The 21,431-nt window shown below is 41.8% G+C and overlaps 1 protein-coding gene across 1 annotated transcript in view; it reads left to right on the top strand.

Annotated features, from left to right (window-relative positions):
* The window catches only part of LOC139228257 (C4b-binding protein alpha chain-like), a 59,092-nt gene extending 44,146 nt beyond the window's left edge, over positions 1–14,946 (top strand). Inside the window, exons 10-12 of the mRNA XM_070859440.1 lie at positions 612–797; positions 12,163–12,192; positions 13,859–14,946. Of these exons, the coding sequence (XP_070715541.1) occupies positions 612–797; positions 12,163–12,192; positions 13,859–13,926 (284 nt within the window). The 3' untranslated portion in view covers positions 13,927–14,946. The remainder of the gene's footprint in view (positions 1–611; positions 798–12,162; positions 12,193–13,858) is intronic.
* Positions 14,947–21,431: the final 6,485 nt, after the last annotated feature.

Genomic DNA, 21,431 nt, shown 5'->3' with positions numbered 1-21,431 from the left:
ACTGTCAGTCACACAGTTAAGTTCTGAGAGATAGAGACAATGTGTTGAAGTCAGTAAAATGTTAACTCTATTCTCATCCATGTCTCCTGAGGCATGCATTGAGAGGGTTCAAAGATGAGAAACCAGAATGATTCCAAATGTAAAAAGTATAAGCTATGAACAGCTCACACAAGTTTCTACTTTACAATCTAGAGAAAGAAAGTTGAGAGAGGCCTTCTTTGAAGTATATGTAAACTATTAAATGGTAAAGAAAAGGCATATCACGAATATTATTCAGGGTAAAGTCAAACTTGCAAGACAAAAATTATTCAATGAATTCTAAGTATTCGGAAGAGTCTGCTGGTCAACATAATAGAGTTGGACATTAGGGAAGTCAAATTCAATTAGCTGCTGTGTAAGTTGAGGTACCGAATGGTATTTCTTGTTTTTCTGATGTTTTGTGTTTAAGGAGTTCAAGACTCTCTTATTTATATCTAAGTTTCGAAGGAATTTTTGTGCTTGACTGAGCAGAAGTTTGTTTTCCCCCCACTGATTTCCACGAACCCACTTTAAGATGGAAGCAAGACCCAGTATATTACTTCATGGAAACTAATGCATTGTTCTTTTGGCAGTTGTTCAATGTCACCGTCCTGAAACACCTAAAAATGGAACAATATTGGAAGGCTTTGGACCTACATACAGCTATCAGGACACAATCACCTTTAAATGTGATGTAGATTTTAAAATGGTTGGAAAGAATATCATTGAATGTGGTGAAAATAGCACATTTGTACCACAACCACCTACCTGTGAGCCATGTGAGTAACCATTTCTTGAGCTTGAGGAAAAGATGTGGCTGGAACTTTAATCAAGTCTGTTAAAACTTTAAATGCTTCAATACAGTGTGGATTTTTTCCATTTTGATATTATGTGCAACATTTTTAACCGCTGAACAAGAATTATGGCTCAAACATATGGCAAAGATATTTTGAGTGATTTGATTGGTTTGCCAACACCTTTCTTTTGCTTGTAGTTGTTACTGACTATTTTGGATGGGAATTGTTTTGAAATAGCTGATTGGTAGTTTTCATTCCTGTCTGCTGGGTGGTCAGTACTTTCCATACCTGTTCAATTTTGATTTTATTGTTTGACTTACAATTGATTAACACACATTAAATTTAAGAATTTGCATATATACACATGATGCACAAGGTGTGATACATTAAGTATGACATTTTATGGTGCACCCAGCTGTACTTTAAAATAATAATTACCAAAAGTGAAATAAGTTGGTTTTAAATAAATCACCTCATCACATCTGCCAAAATGCCTCAAAAGGCTTCATAATCCAATTAATTATTTTTTGAAGTGTAGCCATTGTTGTTATGTGGGTAAAGAAAGTTGCAGAACTCCCTCAATTCTACACTTAGTAGATTATGTGCTGTTAAAATAGAAACATAGAAAATAGGTGCAGGAATAAGCCGTTCGGCCCTTCGAGCCTGCACCACCATTCAATATGATCATGGCTGATCATGCAACTTCAGTACCCCATTCCTGCTTTCTCTCCATACCCTTTGATCCCTTTAGGCATAAGAGCCACATCAAACTCCCTTTTGAATATATCTAACGAACTGGCCACAACAACTTTCTGTGGTAGAGAATTCCACAGGTTCACAATTCTCTGAGTGAAGAAGTTTCTCCTCATCTCGGTTCTAAATGGCTTACCCCTTATCCTTAGACTGTGACCCCTGGTTCTGGACTTCCCCAACATCAGGAACATTCTTCCTGCATCTAACCTGTCCAATCCCGTCAGAATTTTATATGTTTCTATGAGATCCCCTCTCATTCATCTAAATTCCAGTGAATATAAGTCTAGTCGATTCAGTCTATCTTCATAGGTCAGTCCTGCCATCCCGGGAATCAGTCTGGTGAACCTTCGCTGCACTCCCTCAATAGCAAGAATGTCTTTCCTCAGATTAGAAGACCAAAACTGTACACAATATTCAAAGTGTGGCCTCACCAAGGCCCTGTACAACTGCAGTAAGACCTCCCTGCTCCTATACTCAAATCCTCTCGCTATGAAGGCCAACATGCCATTTGCCGCCTTCACCACCTGCTGTACCTGCATGCCAGCTTTGAATGACTGATGTACCATGACACTCTGGTCTCGTTGCACCTCCCCTTTTCCTAATCTGTCACCATTCAGATAATATTCTGCCTCCCTGTTTTTGCCACCAAAGTGGATAACCTCACATTTATCCTCATTATACTGCATCTGCCATGCATTTGTCCAAGTCACCCCGTAGCCTCTTAGCATCCTCCTCAAAGCTCTCAATGCCACCCAGCTTAGTGTCATCTGCAAACTTGGAGATATTACATTCAATTCCTTCGTCCAAATCATTAATGTATATTGTAAATAGCTGGGGGCCCAGCACTGAACCTTGCGGTACCCCACTAGTCACTGCCTGCCATTCAGAAAAGGACCCATTGATTTCTAATCTTTGCTTCTTGTCTGCCAACCAGTTCTCTATCCAAGTCAAAACATTACCCCCGATAACATGTGCTTTAATTTTGCACAATAATCTTTTGTGTGGAACCCTGTCAAAAGCCTTTTGAAAGTCCAAATACACCACATCCACTGGTTCTCCCTTGTCCACATTACTAGTTACATCCTCAAAAAAAATTCTAAAAGATTTGTCAAGCATGATTTCCCTTTCATAAATCCATGCTGACTTGGACCGATCCTGTCACTGCTTTCCAAATGCGCTGCTATTACATCTTTAATAATTGATTCCAACATTTTCCCACTACCGATGTCAGGCTAACTGGTCTATAATTCCGTGTTTTCTCTCTCCCTCCTTTTTTAAAAAGTGGGGTTACATTAGCTACCCTCCAATCCATAGGAACTGATCCAGAGTCTATAGAATGTTGGAAAATGGCCACCAATTAATCCATTATTTCTAGGGCCACTTCCTTAAGTACTCTGGCATGCAGACTATCAGGCCCTGGGGTTTTATCGGCTTTCAATCCCATCAATTTCCCTAATACAATTTCCTGACTAATAAGGATTTCCTTCAGTTCCTCCTTCTCGCTAGACCCTCGGTCCCCTAGTATTTCCGGAAGGTTATTTGTGTCTTCCTCAGTGAAGACAGAACCAAAGTATTTGTTGAATTGGTCTGCCATTTCTTTTTTCCCCATTATAAATTCACCTGATTCTGACTGCAAGGGACCTACATTTGTCTTCACTCATTGTTTTCTCTTCGCATACCTATAGAAGCTTTTGCAGTCAGTTTTTATGTTTCCTGCAAGCTTACTCAAATACTCTCTTTTCCCCCTCCTAATTAAACCCTTTGTCCTCCTCTGCTGAATTCTAAATTTCTCCCAGTCCTCAGGTTTGTTGCTTTTTCTGGCCAATTTATATACCTCTTCCTTGGATTTAACACTATCCCTAATTTCCCTTGTTAGCCACGGTTGAGCCACCTTCCTCGTTTTATTTTTACACCAGACAGGGATGTACAATTGTTGAAGTTCATCCATGTGATCTTTAAATGTCTGCCATTGCCTATCCACCGTCAACCCTTTTAGTATCATTTGCCAGTCTATCCTAGCCAATTCACGTCTCATACCATCGAAGTTACCTTTCTTCGAATTAACTGTGTCACTCTCCATTTTAATGAAGAATTCCAGCATATTATGGTCACTCTTCCCCAAGATTGCCAATTAATCCTCTCTCATTACGCAACACCCAGTCTAGGATGGCCTACTCTTTAGTTGGTTCCTTGACATATTGGTCTAGAAAACCATCCCTTATACACTCCAGGAAATCCTCTTCCACCGTATTGTTATCAGTTTGGTTAGCCCAAACTATATGTAGGTGAAAGCCACCCATGATAAATGCTGTACCTTTATTGCACGCATCCGTAATTTCCTGTTTGATGCCATCCCCAACCTCACTCCCACTGTTTGGTGATCTGTACACAACTCCCACTAGCGTTTTCTGCCCTTTGGTGTTCCACAGCTGTACCCATACAGATTCCACATCATCCAAGCTAATGTCCTTACTTACTATTACGTTAATCTCTTTAACCAGCAATGCTACCCCACCTCCTTTTCCTTTCTGTCTATCCTTCCTGAATAGTGAATACCCCTGGATGTTGAGTTCCCAGCCTTGGTCACCCTGGAGCCATGTCTCCGTAATCCCAATTACATCATATCCGTTAACAGCTATCTGCGCAGTTAATTCATCCACTTTATTACGAATGCTCCTCGCATTGAGACACAGAGCCTTCAGGCTTGTTTTTTTAACACTCTCCTTTTAGAATTATGATGTAATGTGCTCCTTTTTGATTTTTGCCTTTGATTTCTCTGCTCTCCACCTTCCTTATCTCCTTTCTACCTTTTGCTTCTGCCCCATTATACTTCCATCTGTCTCTCTGCATAGATTCCCATCCCCCTGCCTTTTTAGTTTAAACCCTCCCCAACAGCACTAGCAAACACTTCCCCCAGGACATTGGTTCCAGTCCTGCCCAGGTGCAGACTGTCCGGTTTGTACTAGTCCCACCTACCCCAGAACCAGTTCCAATATCCCAGGAATTTGAATCCCTCCCTCTTGCACCATTCCTCAAGCCACATATTCATCTTAACTATCTGCTATTGCTACTCTGATTAGCACGTGGCACTGGTAGCAATCCTGAGATTACTGGCTTTTGAAGTCCTACTTTTTAATTTAACTCCTAGCTCCGTAAATTCAGCTTGTAGGACCTCATCCTGTTTTTTTTACCTATATCGTTGGTACCTATATGCACCATGACAACTGACTGTTCACCCTCCCCCTCCAAAATGCCCTTGCACCAGGGAGGCAACATACCATCCTGGAGTCTCGATTGCGGCCGCAAAAACGCCTATCTAGTCCCCTTACAATAGAATCCCCTACCACTATAGTTCTCCCACTCTTTTTCCTGCCCTCCAGTGCAGCAGAGCCAACCATGGTGCCACAAACTTGGCTGCTGCTGCCTTCCCCCGATGAGTTATCTCCCCCAACAGTACCCAAAATGGTGTATCTGTTTTGGAGGGCGATGACCGCAGGGGACCCCTTTACTATCTTCCTTCCACTGCTCTGCCTGATGGTCACCCATTCCCTATCTGCCTGAGTAACCTTTACCTGTGGTGTGACCAACTCACTAAACGTGCTATTCACGACATCCTCAGCATCACGGATGCTCCAGAGTGAATCCATGCGCAGCTCCATGTGCCACAATGCGGTCTGTCAGGAGCTGCAGCTGGATGCACTTCCTGCACACATAGCAGTCACTGGGACACTGGGAACATCCCTGACTTCCCACATAGCCCAGGAGGAGCATGACAGAGGTCTCGGCTCTCCTGCCATGACTTAACCCTTAAATTAACTTAATTTGGCACCAGTGTCAAAGGTTACCTACTGATAAGGAAAGAAAAAGAAAAAGAAAAAGATTAAATACTCACCAATCCACTAGCCAATCATTTACCCGCTTGGCTGTGATGTCACACTTCGATTTCTTTTTACTTCTTTGTTTTACCTTCGGCCTCAGCACCAGCTGGCCACCGACAATCTCCGACTCGCTGCCGCTGCCTTGTGTAGTCCCGCGCCACTCCTCTCGCGATGCTGGCCCCCGACGATCTGCCGCTGCTCTGTTGTGCGACTTGAACCCACGATCTCCTGATGCAGAATAAATAGGTATTTAGATAAATGCATCATTGTCATTCCCAATGAATGACATGAGGTGGGACTGCTAAAGTTCACTCTTTGCGTTTTGCTTCCCTTTACTATAAAACTTTCTCACATTTTCTCCAAGCGGAGAAACCTTTAATAGAAGTAAAATTATGTTCTAATTAGTATAGTATTAGGTAGTCCCTTGTGACTAGGGTGACCTGCTTCCACACCAAAAAAAGATGAGTTCACAGGTGTTTCAATGAGAGAGCTGACATTCCAAGTCCCGAGCTACATCGTGAAGGATGGAAGATGCCTGTGCGTGAATACTTCTAATGTGGTGTGACCGTTGCACACCAGCCATTAGAATTAAATGCTGAGGAGACCCAGTTGTACCCCTCCTTCATTCCTGTCGACCCTATGACTACCTCTGCTGTCAGATTGTCTGACTGGCATTAGGTTGTGGATGAGTACAAATTTCTTCCAACTGAACATCAGGAAGACTGAAGCAATTGTTACTGGCCCTTGCTATAAATGCTACATGGCTACCAATTCCATCCCATTCTGGAGCCACTCAGCCTGAATCAGACTGTGAGAAACCTTGGAGTCGTGTTTGATGCAGTGTTGTGTTTCAAGTCCCACATCCTCGCCATTGCCAAAGATACTTTATTGCTACTGCTATGGACTAAGTACAGTTAGTACCTTTTAAAGCACTGGAGAAGTAACACCAACACTGTCTCTGTAAAAACCTGCAAATCCATTGGCAGGATAGGCGCACCAACGTTGGTGTTCTCTCCCAGGCCAACATCCCCAGCAGCGAAGCATTGACTCGATCAGCTCTGATGGAAAGGCCATATTGCCCATATGCCCGATACTAGACTCCCAAAACAAGCACTCTACTCTGAGCTCCGTCACAGCAAGCGAGTCAGGCGGGCAGAGAAAATGCTTCATGGTTACCCTCAAAGTCTTCGTGAAAAAATGTAACATCACCACCAACTCTTGGAATCCCCTGGCCAAAAACCACTCAAAGTGGGGGAAGAAGCATCTGAGCAGGCACCGAACACTCCGAGTCTTTTCGTCGGGAGCACGCAGAACAGACGGCGGAAGGAACATATGACAAACCAAGCACCCCACCCACCCGTCGCTTTAACCACCACCTGCCCCATCTGTGACAGAGACTGTAGATCCCGCATTGGTCTCATCAGTCACCTTAGAATTCATTGTGTGAAAGCAAGTCATCCTCGACTCCGGGGGATTGCCTAAGAAGACTGAAGCAATTATTACTGGCCTCTGCAATAAACGCTACGCTGGCCACCGATTCCATCCCATTCTGGAACCACTCGGCCTGAATTCGAATGTGAGAAACATTGGAGTAGTGTTTGATGCAGTGCTGTGTTTCAACTCCCACATCCTCGCCATTGCCAAGACTATTTTATTGTTACTGTTGCCATACCTCTTTCCTGCCCCTGCCCCTCACCCACCTTTTGAATGTTTTATCACCTCTACACTTGATTTCTCCAAAATCTTCATTACTGGCCTCCCATCCTCTTTCTGTTTGTAAACTCTAACTCATACAAAACGCAGCTACACACATCCTATCCTAGATTAAGATCTGCTCACCCTTCATTGTCCTCCCTTCTTGCTTCCCAGGTGAAAATTAGGTTGAGGAAAGACACTCCAGCCCCAATGTTAATTGTGAGCAAGAATCGGGTGGGCCTAGGACGATGTGAACACCAAACCTGCACTCCTCTCGGCAGTGTAAAGCTCATGTGGTTTCAACTCTTGGGCCTCACCAGTTGACCATCTGGAAGCAGTGACAGATGGCCGGTGGCTGGGAGCAAAATTTTGGTCTTGCGATCGGGAAGGGAGAGAGAACCAGAAGCAGGGGGCCTAAATCTTCCTTGTGGGATCCGATGAAGCATTTCTGCTTTTCCATGCCCCATAAGGAAAGTTTGTTTTTGAAAAAAAAAGTTAATAAACCTGTTTGGTCCACTTCTCGCCCCAAATCCTCTTCCCACTGCACTTGGCAGGAAAGCCACACAGGATTTCCTGCTCAGTTTACTAGTTAAAATTACAGTCAGGTCCTCATCGGACCCCAATTTGCATCTTTAAAGAAGGATCCCCGTCGGTTTCAGGTGGGTGTCCTTACTGCCTGTTCAGAAGAACAGGTTAAATTGGAAGACAGTGGGAACAGAGCTCTACGTCAGCGGGTAAGTCTTCAGCGCAATTTTAATTGCCTGTCCACCTAGTTTCCACCGTGTGTGTAGCATTAAAATTACCCCTTCTGTTTCTGTCTCCCTTTCTCATTATGATGTAAAAGATAATTCAATGAATAATTTGATTGAGTTGGTGGAAAATCTATTCATTTGTATAAACCCTTATTTTGGACATTAGCCATCCTCATATTCATGCTTCATGCTTAGTGATTTTGAATATCTGTGTTATTTAGAGTCACAACTTTGGTCTCTTTTTAGAAGGGAATCCTGTTCGTAAAAGGAAGGTGACTAAAACAAAAAGATCAGTGGATTTGAAATTGGTGAAAAAATCCAAGTGCAAGATAAAAATATCCCAAAAATCCTAGCATTAGATAAAAGGCAAGACTGCTGTCTTTTGGAGTTTGGGAGATATCTTCCAAATGTGAACTCAATGTACCAATAGATCTCTAATGGAAAGGAGACTTATCGAAAGTTGACATTACGAACTTCTTTTTTTTTTAAACCTCCACAATTGGCAAATGGCTCACCAACTAAACGTAGAAACATAGAAAATAGGTGCAGGAGTAGGCCATTTGGCCCTTCGAGCCTGCACCGCCATTCAATGAGTTCATGACTGAACATGCAACTTCAGTACCCCATTCCTGCTTTCTCGCTATACCCCTTGATCTGCCTAGTAGTAAGGACTACATCCAACTCCTTTTTGAATATATTTAGTGAATTGGCCTCAAGAACTTTCTGTGGTAGAGAATTCCACAGGTTCACCACTCTCTGGGTGAAGAAGTTTCTCCTCATCTCAGTCCTAAATCACTTACCCCTTAACCTTAGATTGCAACCCCTGGTTCTGGACTTCCCCAACATTGGGAACATTCTTCCTGCATCTAACCTGTCTAAACCCGTCAGTATTTCTATGAGATCCCCTCTCATTCTTCTGAATTCCAGTGAATACAAGCCCAGTTTATCCAGTCCTTCTTGATATGTCAGTCCCGCCATCCCGGGAATCAGTCTGGTGAACCTTCGCTGCACTCCCTCAATAGCAAGAATGTCCTTTCTCAAGTTAGGAGACCAAAACTGTACACAATACGCCAGGTGTGGCCTCACCAAGGCCCTGTGCAACTGTAGTAACACCTCCCTGCCCCTGTACTCAAATCCCCTCGCTATGACTTCCAGCAGTCTTCAGAGGACTCAGTGAATCTGAAATTTCCATCACGGACCTGTTCAATAAAAATGGACTTGCAATTCCTGACATGGCCACTGCCACCCACAACAAGTCAGTCATCCAGCCATCAGCCACAACAGACCCCGCACACTCACAAGGCTGGAATCGAACTGAGACTGTCAACCCGGGAGCGCAAAGCACCGGACCGTCTCAACCTGTGAAGATTGTGAACTAATGAGTCTATTTCTCAGGCATCCTTTCCTGTGAGTGCGAATTTTACTTACAGGTGTAACAGTGGTTACATCTTTAAGGAAGGAGGCTCACGGCATATTACCTGCCAGAGAAATTCAACTTGGTCACCATTACGGGCCATTTGTGAACGTAAGTAATGAGCAATTGTATTTCCTCTCCTCCCTCACCATCCTCACCTAGAATTTGTTTGATTTTCTCTCAAAGGAAGTGACTTGTGCTGGAGTATATCAGCCTTTCAGTACTATACTCAAGTGGCCATTCTTGTATGTGAGCCTGGGTGATTGCAAGTGATCAACTGTAGACTTCAACATAGTTTGGCCTTGATCATTTCCTCACCCAACATACATTAAACTCCCAGCAGGGATAACTGGATAGTGATTAGCAATGGGAACCATTTTTTTTCTAATCACTCCCCATCATCGTCATCATCGGCAGTCCCTCGAAATCGAGGAAGACTTGCTTCCACTCTAAAAGTGAGTTCTGGGTGACTGAACAGTCCAATACGGAAATTACAGTCCCCGTCACAGGTGGGACAGACAGTCGTTGAAGGAAAGGGTGGGTGGGACTGGTTTGCCACACGCTCCCTTCGCTACTTGCGCTTGGCGATGAGACTCGAGGTGCTCAGCGGTCTCCCGGATGCACTTCTTCCACTTAGGGCGGTCTTTGGCCAGGGACTCCCAGGTGTCGGTGGGATGTTGCATTTTATCAAGGAGGCTTTGAGGGTGTCCTTCAAACATTTCCTCTGCCCAGCTTGGGCTCACTTGCCGTATAGGAGTTCCGAGGAGAGCACTTGCTTTGGGAGTCTTGCATCAGGCATGCGAACAATGTGACCTGCCAATGGAGCTGGTCAAGTGTAGTCAGTGCTTCGATGCTGGGGATGTTGGCCTGATCGAGGATGCTAACGTTAGTGCGATTTACAGGATCTTGCGGAGACATCGTTGGTGGTATTCTCATCCATGTCTCCTGAGGCATGCATTGAGAGGGTTCAAAGATGAGAAACCAGAATTATTCCAAATGTAAAAAGGATAAGCTATGAACAGCTTACACAAGTTTCTATTTTACAATCTTGAGAAAGAAAGTTGAGGGAGGCCTCCTTTGAAGTATATGTAAACTATTAAATGGTATAGAAAAGGTATATCATGAATATTACTTCAGGGTAAAGACAAACTTGCAAGACAAAAATTATTAAATGGATTCTAAGTATTTGGAAGAGTCTGCTGGTCAACATAATGGAGTTGGACATTAGGGAAGTCAAATTCAATTAGCTGATGCTTAAGTTGAGGTACTGAATGGTATTTCTTGTTTTTCTGATGTTTTGTGTTGCGGAGTTCAAGACTCCTCTTATTTATATCGATGTTTCTAAGGAATTTTTGTGCTTGACTGAGCAAAAGGTGTTTTTCTCCCACTGATTTCCACGAACCCACTTTAAGATGAAAGCAAGACCCAGTATATGACTTAATGGAAACTAAGCATTGTTCTTTTGGCAGTTGTTTAATGTCATTGCCCTGAAGGGGTACTGAAGTTGAATGTTCAGCCATGAACTCATTGAATGGCAGTGCAGGCTAGAAGGGCCGAATGGCCTACTCCTGCACCTATTTTCTATGTTTCTATGAAACAATAGTGCAGGCTTTGGACCTACATACAGCTATCAGGACACAATCATCTTTAAATGTAATGCAGATTTTAAAATGGTTGGAAAGGATATCATTGAATGTGGTGAAAATAGCACACTTGTACCACAACCACCTACCTGTGAACTACATTGAGTAACCATTTCTTGCGCTTGAGGATGAAACCAAAAGATGTGGCTGGAAGTTTACTCAAGTCTGTTAAAACTTTAAATGCTTCAATATTGTGTGGATTTTTCCCATTTTGACATTATGTGCAACATTTTTAACCACTGAACAAGAATTATGGCTCAAACATATGGCAAAGATATTTTGAGTGATTTGATTGGTTTGCCAACACCTTTCTTTTGCTTGTAGTTGTTACTGACTATTTTGGATGGGAATTGTTTTGAAATTGCTGATTGGTAGTTTTCATTCCTGTCTGCTGGGTGGTCAGTACTTTCCATACCTGTTCAATTTTGATTTTATTATTTGACTTAAATTTAATTTTTGTAAATCAATTTTAAGAATTTGCATACATACACATGATGCACAAGATGTGACACAGGAGGTATGACATTTTATGGTGCACCCAATTTAAAATAATTATTACAAAAAGCGAAATAAGTTGGCCTTAAATAAATCACCTTATCACATCTGCTAAAATGCCTCAAAGGGCTTCATATGCAATTAATTATTTTTCAAGTGTAGGTATTGTTATGTGGGTAAATAAAGCACCACCAATGATGCAGAACTCCCTCACTACTACACTTAGTAGATTATGAGCTCAATTTCTGGAGTGCGACTTGAACCCACGATCTCCTGATGCAGAATGAAGAGGTATTTAGGTAAATGCATCATTGTCACTCCCAATAAATGACAGGTGGGAATGCGAACGTTCACTCTTTGCGTTTTGCTTCCCTTTACTATAAAACTTTCTCAAAAAATTCTCTGCTTGGAGAAAATGTAATATAAGTCCTCTACCGTAAAGACTGATACAAAATATTTGTTCAGAGTTTCTGCTATCTCCATGTTCTCATTACTAATTCCCCGGTCTCATCCTCTAAGGGACCAACACTTACATAATTAAGTGACGTCCCTATCTCTTCTGCCCTGTGGTAGAGGAGTCAAAGAGCTTACTATTTTGATATTAGTAGGGAGACTTGTTACTCTAGTGATTAAAGGATTCGCCTGCTCTATGCTGTACATTGTGAATTTGTGCTTGATCTATTTTAAGACTTTTTTTATTTGTGTTTAATCCCATAGCAAAAAATGGATCTGTCGGAACAAGCGTTGGTGAGTATGGGTAGTACAAGTTTTTGTTGATCGAGTTAAAAATGATCAATATACCATTTTTATTATGGCATTTTCTGATGATTAAAAACTGTAGATAGAAATTGCAAACTGAAATATAATTCCAAATATTCAAGATAATGGGGAAATAAATCTTAAGTTGGGAATCTCATTATGCTGCTCTAGATTAAATATTGGCAATTTAATAGCATTTATGGCATAGCTGGATACTTATTTTTGCCATCTTTGTCTAAAGAATTCCTAATTGTACAGCAAATAGTTTCTGCTCATGGCACATAATTATTGGACCAAATTGCTATGGAGCCTTGCTGTATGCATTTTAAGTGTGACCCACATAGGTTCGTAAATATGAATATGTATTATACAAGGGAATTAGGACATTTTATTCGTTATTTATTTTACCTCAGCCTTTTGCTTCTATTCCAACAGCTTTATTAGGCGAGACTTTCCTCACACTCCTGTCATATTAGTTTAAATCTTTCCCTAATGCTCTCTTTGCCTTCTCCACAGGATACTTTGTGCCATTTCAGTTTAGGTGAAAACCATCCTTTCATTTATCTGTCTCTTGTTCCAGATCTTTTTCCATGCACTAAGAATGTATAAGTTTACACTTAATGCAGATTTTGAATCCATGTCCCGGAATCGTCATTCTAATAAAAGCGCCGCACTTACAGTGCCGGTTTCCTGTGATTATAAAACCAATAGAACCAAAGCAGTTTAAAGTACAGAAGGAGGCCATTCAGTCTATCCTGCCTGTGTTGGCCCTTTCCTTCAAATATTTATTGCAACAAAAATTTTAAAACTAGCCTGCCTCTTCTAAGCTTTCCCAGAACCTCCTCTGGTTCCCCTGGGTCCTAAGCAGGCCCTCTCAACAAGTGTATTCAGAGGCTCCTACCCTGGGGCACTCAACAGTTGCATTCATCAGGAAAATGAGATGGTACATCTGCTTCATTATAATTGTCTCGCTGGGATTGCGTTTACTACAGTTAGATGTGCACTTGTGTCTAGGGAGGAAAACCCCAAAGAAGCATGCGATGGGGGCACAAACCTGATGTAATGGGTTTCTGCTCTGTTTTCCTCTGAACTGTCCCTAGTGCAGGCCAATTTCCTAGGTGCACAACAAAGGAAACTCTTTTGTTATTACTATTATGTGATCTTATAACTGTAACTCTTTCTTATCCCTGGATTTTTCACTGTTTAAAATCCTCAATACACCATCAGTGTGAATAATTTTCCTGGATCAATTTTATTAATCATGTGAAAACTTTGAGCTAATGGATGTATATTTCCTGGGTTATTGCTATGGAATTGTTGGGGTTGTTTTTAAAATTTGAGAAATATCTTTGTCAACCAGAATGCAGTTCTTAATTGCTAGTGTTGCCTTCCTGCCATTTGCCTCAATTTGCAACATTTTCATAAATGTTTTGGATGAATTTACTTCAGTGTGTACAAAAAGGAAATGAAAATTTCCAGGGTTACTGGTGGATGTAATTTTATCAATTGTAACAATTAAATATTGATCAGTTAACAACAAAAATTGGCCACTATTTTTCAGGCCTTTTCCAGCTGCTCTAATACTAGTGCAGCTGTTGTTGTTTTATCTTTTTTCCCATTTGTCTGATACGATCTTTTTCTAATTTCCCTTCAGGTCAACAATTTGAACTACTACTTGTCCTCGGTGTTTCTGTATTTCTGGTGATGTCCTACTTTGATTAATCATTCCCGCGAAGCAACTGAACTAAAGCACTTTCCTTCTCTGTTCACTGCAAAGCAATTTTTAAACTATTGGCTTGATATGATCAGTCTTTGTGCAGTATTTCAATGAAAAAAAATCTTTGTTGATTTGATGTTACATTTCAAAACCAATAAGGTAGAAAAAAATTTAACTAGAGGGATAGGAATTGTGTACATTTGACCACTTGGTTACTGTTTTCTAACAGGACTAAATCATTGTGAACCTATTGAAAGGTATATTGAAATAATATATTACTAAATCTGTTTAATTAAAAAGTGTCTAGTCTTTAAAGTCAGTTAATTCAAATTACTGGATAATTCAAAATAAACAGCATAATGTTGACCTAGAGGATCTGAATGTTAATTTTGCATTAATATGTACTTAAAACTGATTTGGTTGAGTTAAGTGAGACTTTAAAAAAAGGTTTGCTTTGATTAATTTAAGTCGCTGTTCACATTTTGAGTACTGACAATCTTATCAATCTTTATACAGTATTATGTTGTATTTGAAATCTGAAGGTGATCCATCATTTGAATTTCTACTCTTGTATATGGAATGCGTTCTGGTAATAATTGTGGGGAAAACATTTCTAATACCTTGCAGTTTGGACTAGTAGCCCATTACTAGATTTAGAGGCCAAATCCTTTTTCCACTTTCAAAGATATATTATAAAGAGCATCAATACTAAACATGATACACTCAACAAATGGCATATTATCTTTTTAAAATGTCACTGGTCTTTCTTACCACAGCCATGGTAAAACAGAAAGACTTTGAAGCTAACTGTTGTAATGGAATGAGTGTTGTCCAGAGCAACTAGCTGTGACCAACTATTCATGTTTGGTGATTTTCTTTACTATCAGTGAATGTAATCAGTTTCAAAATGTCTGACTTTAAAGAGCAAAATGAGGAAATGTGTTGATTTTATCTATGTTAGAACTTAAACTGATCTTTACCCATGGATCCAAATGTTCCAACAATGCTGCATTATGTAATCCTGTAACTGTTTCTAGTGCATATCTTCAGTTTGATTTATTTTCACACTTAAAAAAGAACTTGCATTTATTTTTTATAGCATTTATATAGCACCTTTCATGTCCTTGGAACATCCAAAGTGTTTTGCAGCCAATTAATTACTTTTCAAGTGTATTCATTGTTCTTTTGTGGGCAGTTCATGCTTTAGTCTTAAGGACATGAAGAAAGGGCACATGATTTCATATTTTAAAATACCAAATTCATTTTTAGGATTCCTTTTGTGCCTGATGAAACTATCAATAATACAATATTCAATTTAGCAACGGTTAGATCAGCAGGTTATTTTTGTCATTATAGTTTTCAGCTATTATTATTGGATTGCTACCCAGATGGGCTGTGTACATATTAGATTTTGTGTCTATGCTAAAATGATGAATTTGAAAATAGAATATTTATGTTGAATTCAGTTTTTGCACTTTTATTCATCAATTCTGGTACATCAGTCTTTTTGTGTGCAATCCTGAAATAAATACAAAATACTATAGGACTGTTTGATTCTGTACAAATCAAGATAGTGTCACCAACATTCCTATTAAGCTGCTCAGATGTAGTCTGGTGGTCCCATGTAGGCAGCTCACGGACTTTTTCTATAGGAGAAACTGTGCAAGCTCGAAAATTTGAATGGGCTGCACAGCCATTTGAAGGGACCGCACCTCCTCCCAAAAAAGAGGGTACATTGGATATCTCATTCCTGTAACATTTATAGTTAGGAGACTTTTTTTATGTTCAATATATCCAAGTTTATTAAAGTTGTTAAACCTGAATAATTGTGAAACCATCAAAAGTCAGAACTGAAATTTTAAAATAATGTATATACTCTTATAAAACAACAAGATTGGTGCTTTTTTAAACCAGGTTTACTATCTTGCAATTGGAAAAGCTACAGATAATCATTCTTGCCTTTGACCAGTTTAATCACTTTTTTATACAAGTAGGATCCCTGTATGACAGTAGATGGCAACTAGATCTGCTGTTTTGAGTATTGCACTAATTTTTCAGAGATTCTATATAAACAGGTACACAAAGACCCAAGTTATTTAATATACTGAAGTGGCAAAGCAACCAGAAAGAAATCTGTTCCTAAATCTCTTTCCTATATATGATTTGATTTTACAATAAATACAGCTTTTCAAAAGTGTTGCAGATTTGTAACTTGTCAACCTATGTTAAATGATGCTGCAGGAAATGGACTTAAACTGTTTCTGTTTCTTAGAAAAGTTGGAAAATGTTGACGTGTCTTTTCATTAGCATTTTCTTTCCTCTGTTACTGTGATTAGATGAAACTTGCAGTACTGTAGTTGTATTTTTTTTGTGTGTGTACATTAAGCACAATTACAAAGATTTTTTGATGGGGCCCAATCTCACCAGAATTGTGGCGGGGACGGAATGCAGATTATGATCCTGAGATGCTGCTACAGGAAGTTAAACTGAGGAACTAAGGCACTTCTTGGAACAGATAGACATAGGGCTTGATTTTAGAACCTCAAAACAGGTCAGTTGGGGCCAGGTCAGAGGTTATAATTTAAAAAAAAATCTACATCCCGCTTGCTTCCGGGTTTAACGGAGGCAGGACATGAGGCAGGCAGCCAACCACTCCCAAGAGGTGGGTTGGTAATTAAAATATTTTAATGAGACTGGCAGCCTCTGATTTAACCTGTCTTGCAGATTTAACTTTGGCTGGCTGGGTTTCCCAGACCTTGGGAAAACCGGCAGCTCAAGAGAGGCGAGAACGGCTTCGGGGAGAAGATAAGTGCCTTCACAGCACTGCTTATGGGTCAGGAGAAGCAGGAGCACTTCCCTTGGCCCCCAAGCTCCCCCCCATTAACCCTCCCGCCCCCACTACAAAGAACCCCCAGGACCGAGACCAGACTCCACCTGGATCGGACTTACTTGGTCCTGCAGCCTGCTCCGAAGACCTCTTGGCCGACGAGAAGCCGGACTGTCAATCAGGCTGACTTCCGGGTGGGAAACCTGTAAAGGACAAAAGATGCACACTACGAAGTTCAAACTCCACAGCATGTGGGGAATCCGACTTCTGGGTTTCCTGTCTGAAATTCTGCTCCGCATACATAAACCTCCTCCCCACTAATATCCAGGGAGAGCTGCTTAAGGCTAATGGAAACTGATGAACAGGGCAATGAATGTTGATTCAACAAGTCTGAACACAGTCATTAGATAATGGAGTGACTGTTTTAACCATCTTTTGAACACCGCTCCTAGAAGATCATGTGGCAGTTGGAACTTCATCATGATCCACCTCGTTGCTGCGAGAAATAACCCAGGTTGAAATGTTATGTATTAGAATTTAAATTGAGCATGATTTATGTCAGTATGGACTCCTTTCTGTAGCACTGTGGGCAATTTTTGAATGGATTAACACTGAAAGAAACTGTTGAATACTTTTCAAAAGGTAATTGGTGAACAGGTAGTGTGCCAATGGTTCTAATGACTTGTATTTCACCATCACCCATCCTACAAAGGAATCTTCTGGAATTCACCCGCTGAGTTTGAATTTCTAACCCTCCCTATAAATTGGTGATGTAATAAAGTTTTCCTTTTATATTTTTCTTTTCCCTTTGTCACTCCCTATAACTCGTCTTCTGGAACAGTACAAATGTACCCACCAGTTGTCCCTGTGATAAAAATGAAGCATGTGGTTGACTCTTAACTGCCATCTGAAATCGCTACTCAGTTGCATCCAAACCACTAAGAAAAACAGTAAGGATAAAACAGGCCGTACCAATCGCTATCGACCTAGGCACGGGATTTGAGCAGGGCAAAAGCACACTCAGCCCAGCCAACCCTACGAAGTTCTCCTCGTTAACAAAATTGGGAGAACTGGAATCAGCCAACATCCCAGACTCCTCCATCACTATCCCTGGGTATTTCCTCTCCTACCAGAGGTGGCAGCACAGTCAGGAGGGAGTGGCCCTGGGAGTCTTCAACACTGACTCAGGGCCAAACATGGGCGAGGATATCTCCTACTGATGACCACCAACTGCCCTATCTCAGCTAATGAATCAGTACTCCTCCATGTTGAACACTACTTGGAAGAAACACTGAGGGTAGAAAGGCACAATGTATGGGGCCTTCAATGTCCATCACCAAGAGTGGCTTGGTAGCACCACTACTGACCAAGCTGGCTGAGTCCTGAAGGACATAGCTGCCAGCTTCGGCCTGGTGAGAGAAAAACTGACTTGACCTCATTCTCTTTTTTTTGGTAGAAACTTTTATTCAAGTGCCCCCTTGTTTTTTTTTTGAGGGCACCAAAAACCACAAATTAACAAGTGAACTTAAAGGGGAACCTTTTCTCATTCTCTCATATCTATCTGTTGTAGATGCATCTGTCCATGACAATATTGGTGGTTGTGACTAACGCACAGTCCTTATGGAGCTGAAGTCCTGTCGACACACTCAGGACAAGCTCTGTTGTATTTTGTTGCACTACCACTGCTAAATGGGACAGATTCAGAACAGATCTAGCAGCTCGAAACAGAGCACCTATGAGGCTCTGTGGGCGATCAGCAGCAGAGGTGTATACCACTACAATATGTAACTTCATGGCCTGGTATATTCCTCTACCATTACCATCAAGTTGGGAGATTAGCTCTGATTCATTGAGAAGTATAAAAGAGCATGCCAGGAGCAGCACCAGGCATACCTAAAATGAAGTGCCAACCCAGTGAAGCTACAATACAGGACTACATACATGCTAAACAGCAGAAACACCATGCTATAGCCAGAGCTAAGAAATCCCACAACCAATAGACCATATCAAAGCTCTGCAGCCCTGGGAATGATGGTGGACGACATCATCATCATAGGCAGTCCCTCGAAATCGAGGAAGACTTGCTTCCACTCTAAAGGTGAGTTCTTAGGTGACTGAACAGTCCAATGCGGTAATTACAGTTTCTGTCACAGGCGGGACAGATGGTCATTGAAGGAAAGGGCGGGTGGGACTGGTTTGCCACATGCTCCTTCCGCTGTCTGCGCTTGGTTTCTGCATGCTCTTGGCGACGAGACTCTAGGTGCTCAGCACCCTCCCGGATGCTTTTCTTCCACTTAGGGCGGTCTTTGGCCAAGGACTCCCAAGTGTCGGGGGAATGTTGCATTTTATCAAGGAGGCTTTGAGGGTGTGCTTGAAACGTTTCCTCTGTCCACCTTGGGCTCGCTTGCCGTGTAGGAGTTCAGAGTAGAACGCTTGCTTTGGGAGTCTTGTGTCAGGCATACGAACAATGTGCCCGTCCAACAGAGCTGGTCGAGTGTGGTTAGTGCTTCGATGCTGGGGATGTTGGCCTGATCGAGGATGCTAACGTTGGTGCGTCTGTCCTCCCAGGGGATTACAGCAGGAAGAGGCTCCATGGACATCAATGCTGGCAGAGCTCAGCATGTGAGTGCAAAAGACGAGGTTGAAGCTTTGTAACCATCTTCAGCCAGAAGGGCCGAGTGGATGATCCTCCTTAGGTCCCCACTACCATAAAAGCCAATTCGATTCACTCCATGCAATATCAAGAAACAGCTGGGTGCACTGGATACAGCCCGACAACATCCCGGCTGTCGTGCTGAAGACTTGTGTCTAGAATTAGATGCGCCTCTAGCCAAGCTGTTCTAGTATAGCTACAACACTGGCAGCTATCCGACAATCTGGAAAATTGTCCAGGTATGTCCTGTCCACAAAAAGCAGGACAAATTAAATCCAGTCAATTACCACCCCATCAGCCTGCTTTCAATTATCAGCAAAGTGATGGATGGTGTTGTCTGTTGTCGACAGTGCTATCAAGCGGCACATACAATAACTTCTTCATCGATGCTCTGTTTAGGTTCTACCAGGTGTGAGTAATTGCCCTTAACATCAAGACAACATTTGACTAGGTGTGGTTTCAAGGAGTCCTAGTGAAACTGAGTTAATGAGAATCAGGGAAAACTCTTCACGGGCTGGAGTCATACCTAGCACAAAGGAAGATGGCTGAGTTACCTCAGTTCCAGGACATCGTTGCAGGTGTTTTTCAGGGCAGTGTCCTAGGTCTAACCATCTTCAACTGCTTCATCAATGACCTTCCTTCCATCATATGGTCAGTAGTGGGGATGTTTGCTGATGATTGCACAGTGTTCAGTTCCATTTGCATCTCCTCAGATGATGGAGCAGTCCATGCCTGCATGCAACAAGATCTGGACAACCTTCAGGCTTGGGCTGAAAATTGGCAAGTAACATTCGTGCCACACAAGGGCCAGGCAATGACCATAGTCAACAAGCGAGCGCCCAACCACCACCCCATGACAATCAATGGCATAGCCAGAGCTGAATCCCCCACCATCAAAATCCTGAGGGTCATCATTGACCAGAAAGTTAAATGGACCAGCCACGTAAATATTGTGGCTACAAGACCAGGTCGGAGGCTGGGTATTCTACATTAAAACATAAGTAGAAGTAAGAGCAGGCCATACACCCCCTCGGGCCTGCTCCCCAGTTTAATACGATCATCACTGATCCGATCATGGGCTCAGCTCCACTTCCCTGCCTGCTCCCATAACTCCTTATTCCCTTATCGTTTAAGAAACTGTCTATTTCTGTCTGAAATTTATTCAATGTCCCAGCTTCCACAGCTCTCTGAGGCAGCAAATTCCACAGATTCACAACCCTCTGAGATGAAATTTCTCCTCATCTCAGTTTTAAATGGGCGGCGCCTTATTCTAAGATTATGCCCTCTAGTTCTAGTCTCCCCTATCAATGCAAACATCCTCTCTACATCCACCCTGTCAAGCCCCTCATAATCTTAAGATGTTTCGATAAGATCACCTCTCATCCTTCTGAATTCCAATAAGTAGAGGCCCAACCTACTCAATCTTTCCTCATAGGTCAACTCCCTCATCTCCAGAATCAACCTAGTGAACCTTCTCTAAACTGCCTCCAAAGCAAGTATATCCTTTTGTAAAAATGGAAACCAAAACGGCCGCAGTATTCCAGGTGTGGCCTCACTAATACCCTCTATAACTGTAGCAAGACATCCCTGCTTTTATACTCAAGGAACCAATCAGAGAGCTGGCCATCCTAGCCTGGGTGATGTGTAATGAGGAGGGACTAATTAGCAATCTTGGTGTGCGAGGCTCCTTGGGTAAGAGTGACCATAGCATAGTAGAATTCTTTATTAGGATGGAGAGTGACAAAGTTAATTGAGAAACTAGGGTCCAGAACTTAAGGAAAGGTAACTTTGACGGTATGAGGCACAAATTGGCTAGATTAGACTGGCAAATTATACTTAAAGGGTTGACAGTGGATAGGCAATGGAAAACCTTTAAAGATCATATGGATGAACTTCAACAATTGTACATCCCTGTCTGGAGTAAAAATAAAACGGGGAAGGTGGCTCAACTGTGGCTAACAAGGGAAATTAAGGATAGTGTTAAATCCAAGGAAGAGGCATATAAATTAGCCAGAAAAAGCAGCAAACCT

Source organism: Pristiophorus japonicus, chromosome 17 (genome assembly GCF_044704955.1).
Source record: "Pristiophorus japonicus isolate sPriJap1 chromosome 17, sPriJap1.hap1, whole genome shotgun sequence".
NCBI classification, from domain to species: Eukaryota; Metazoa; Chordata; class Chondrichthyes; family Pristiophoridae; genus Pristiophorus; species Pristiophorus japonicus.
Note: the sequence above shows the minus strand (reverse complement) of the source record. Positions and strands in the feature narration are given on the sequence as shown.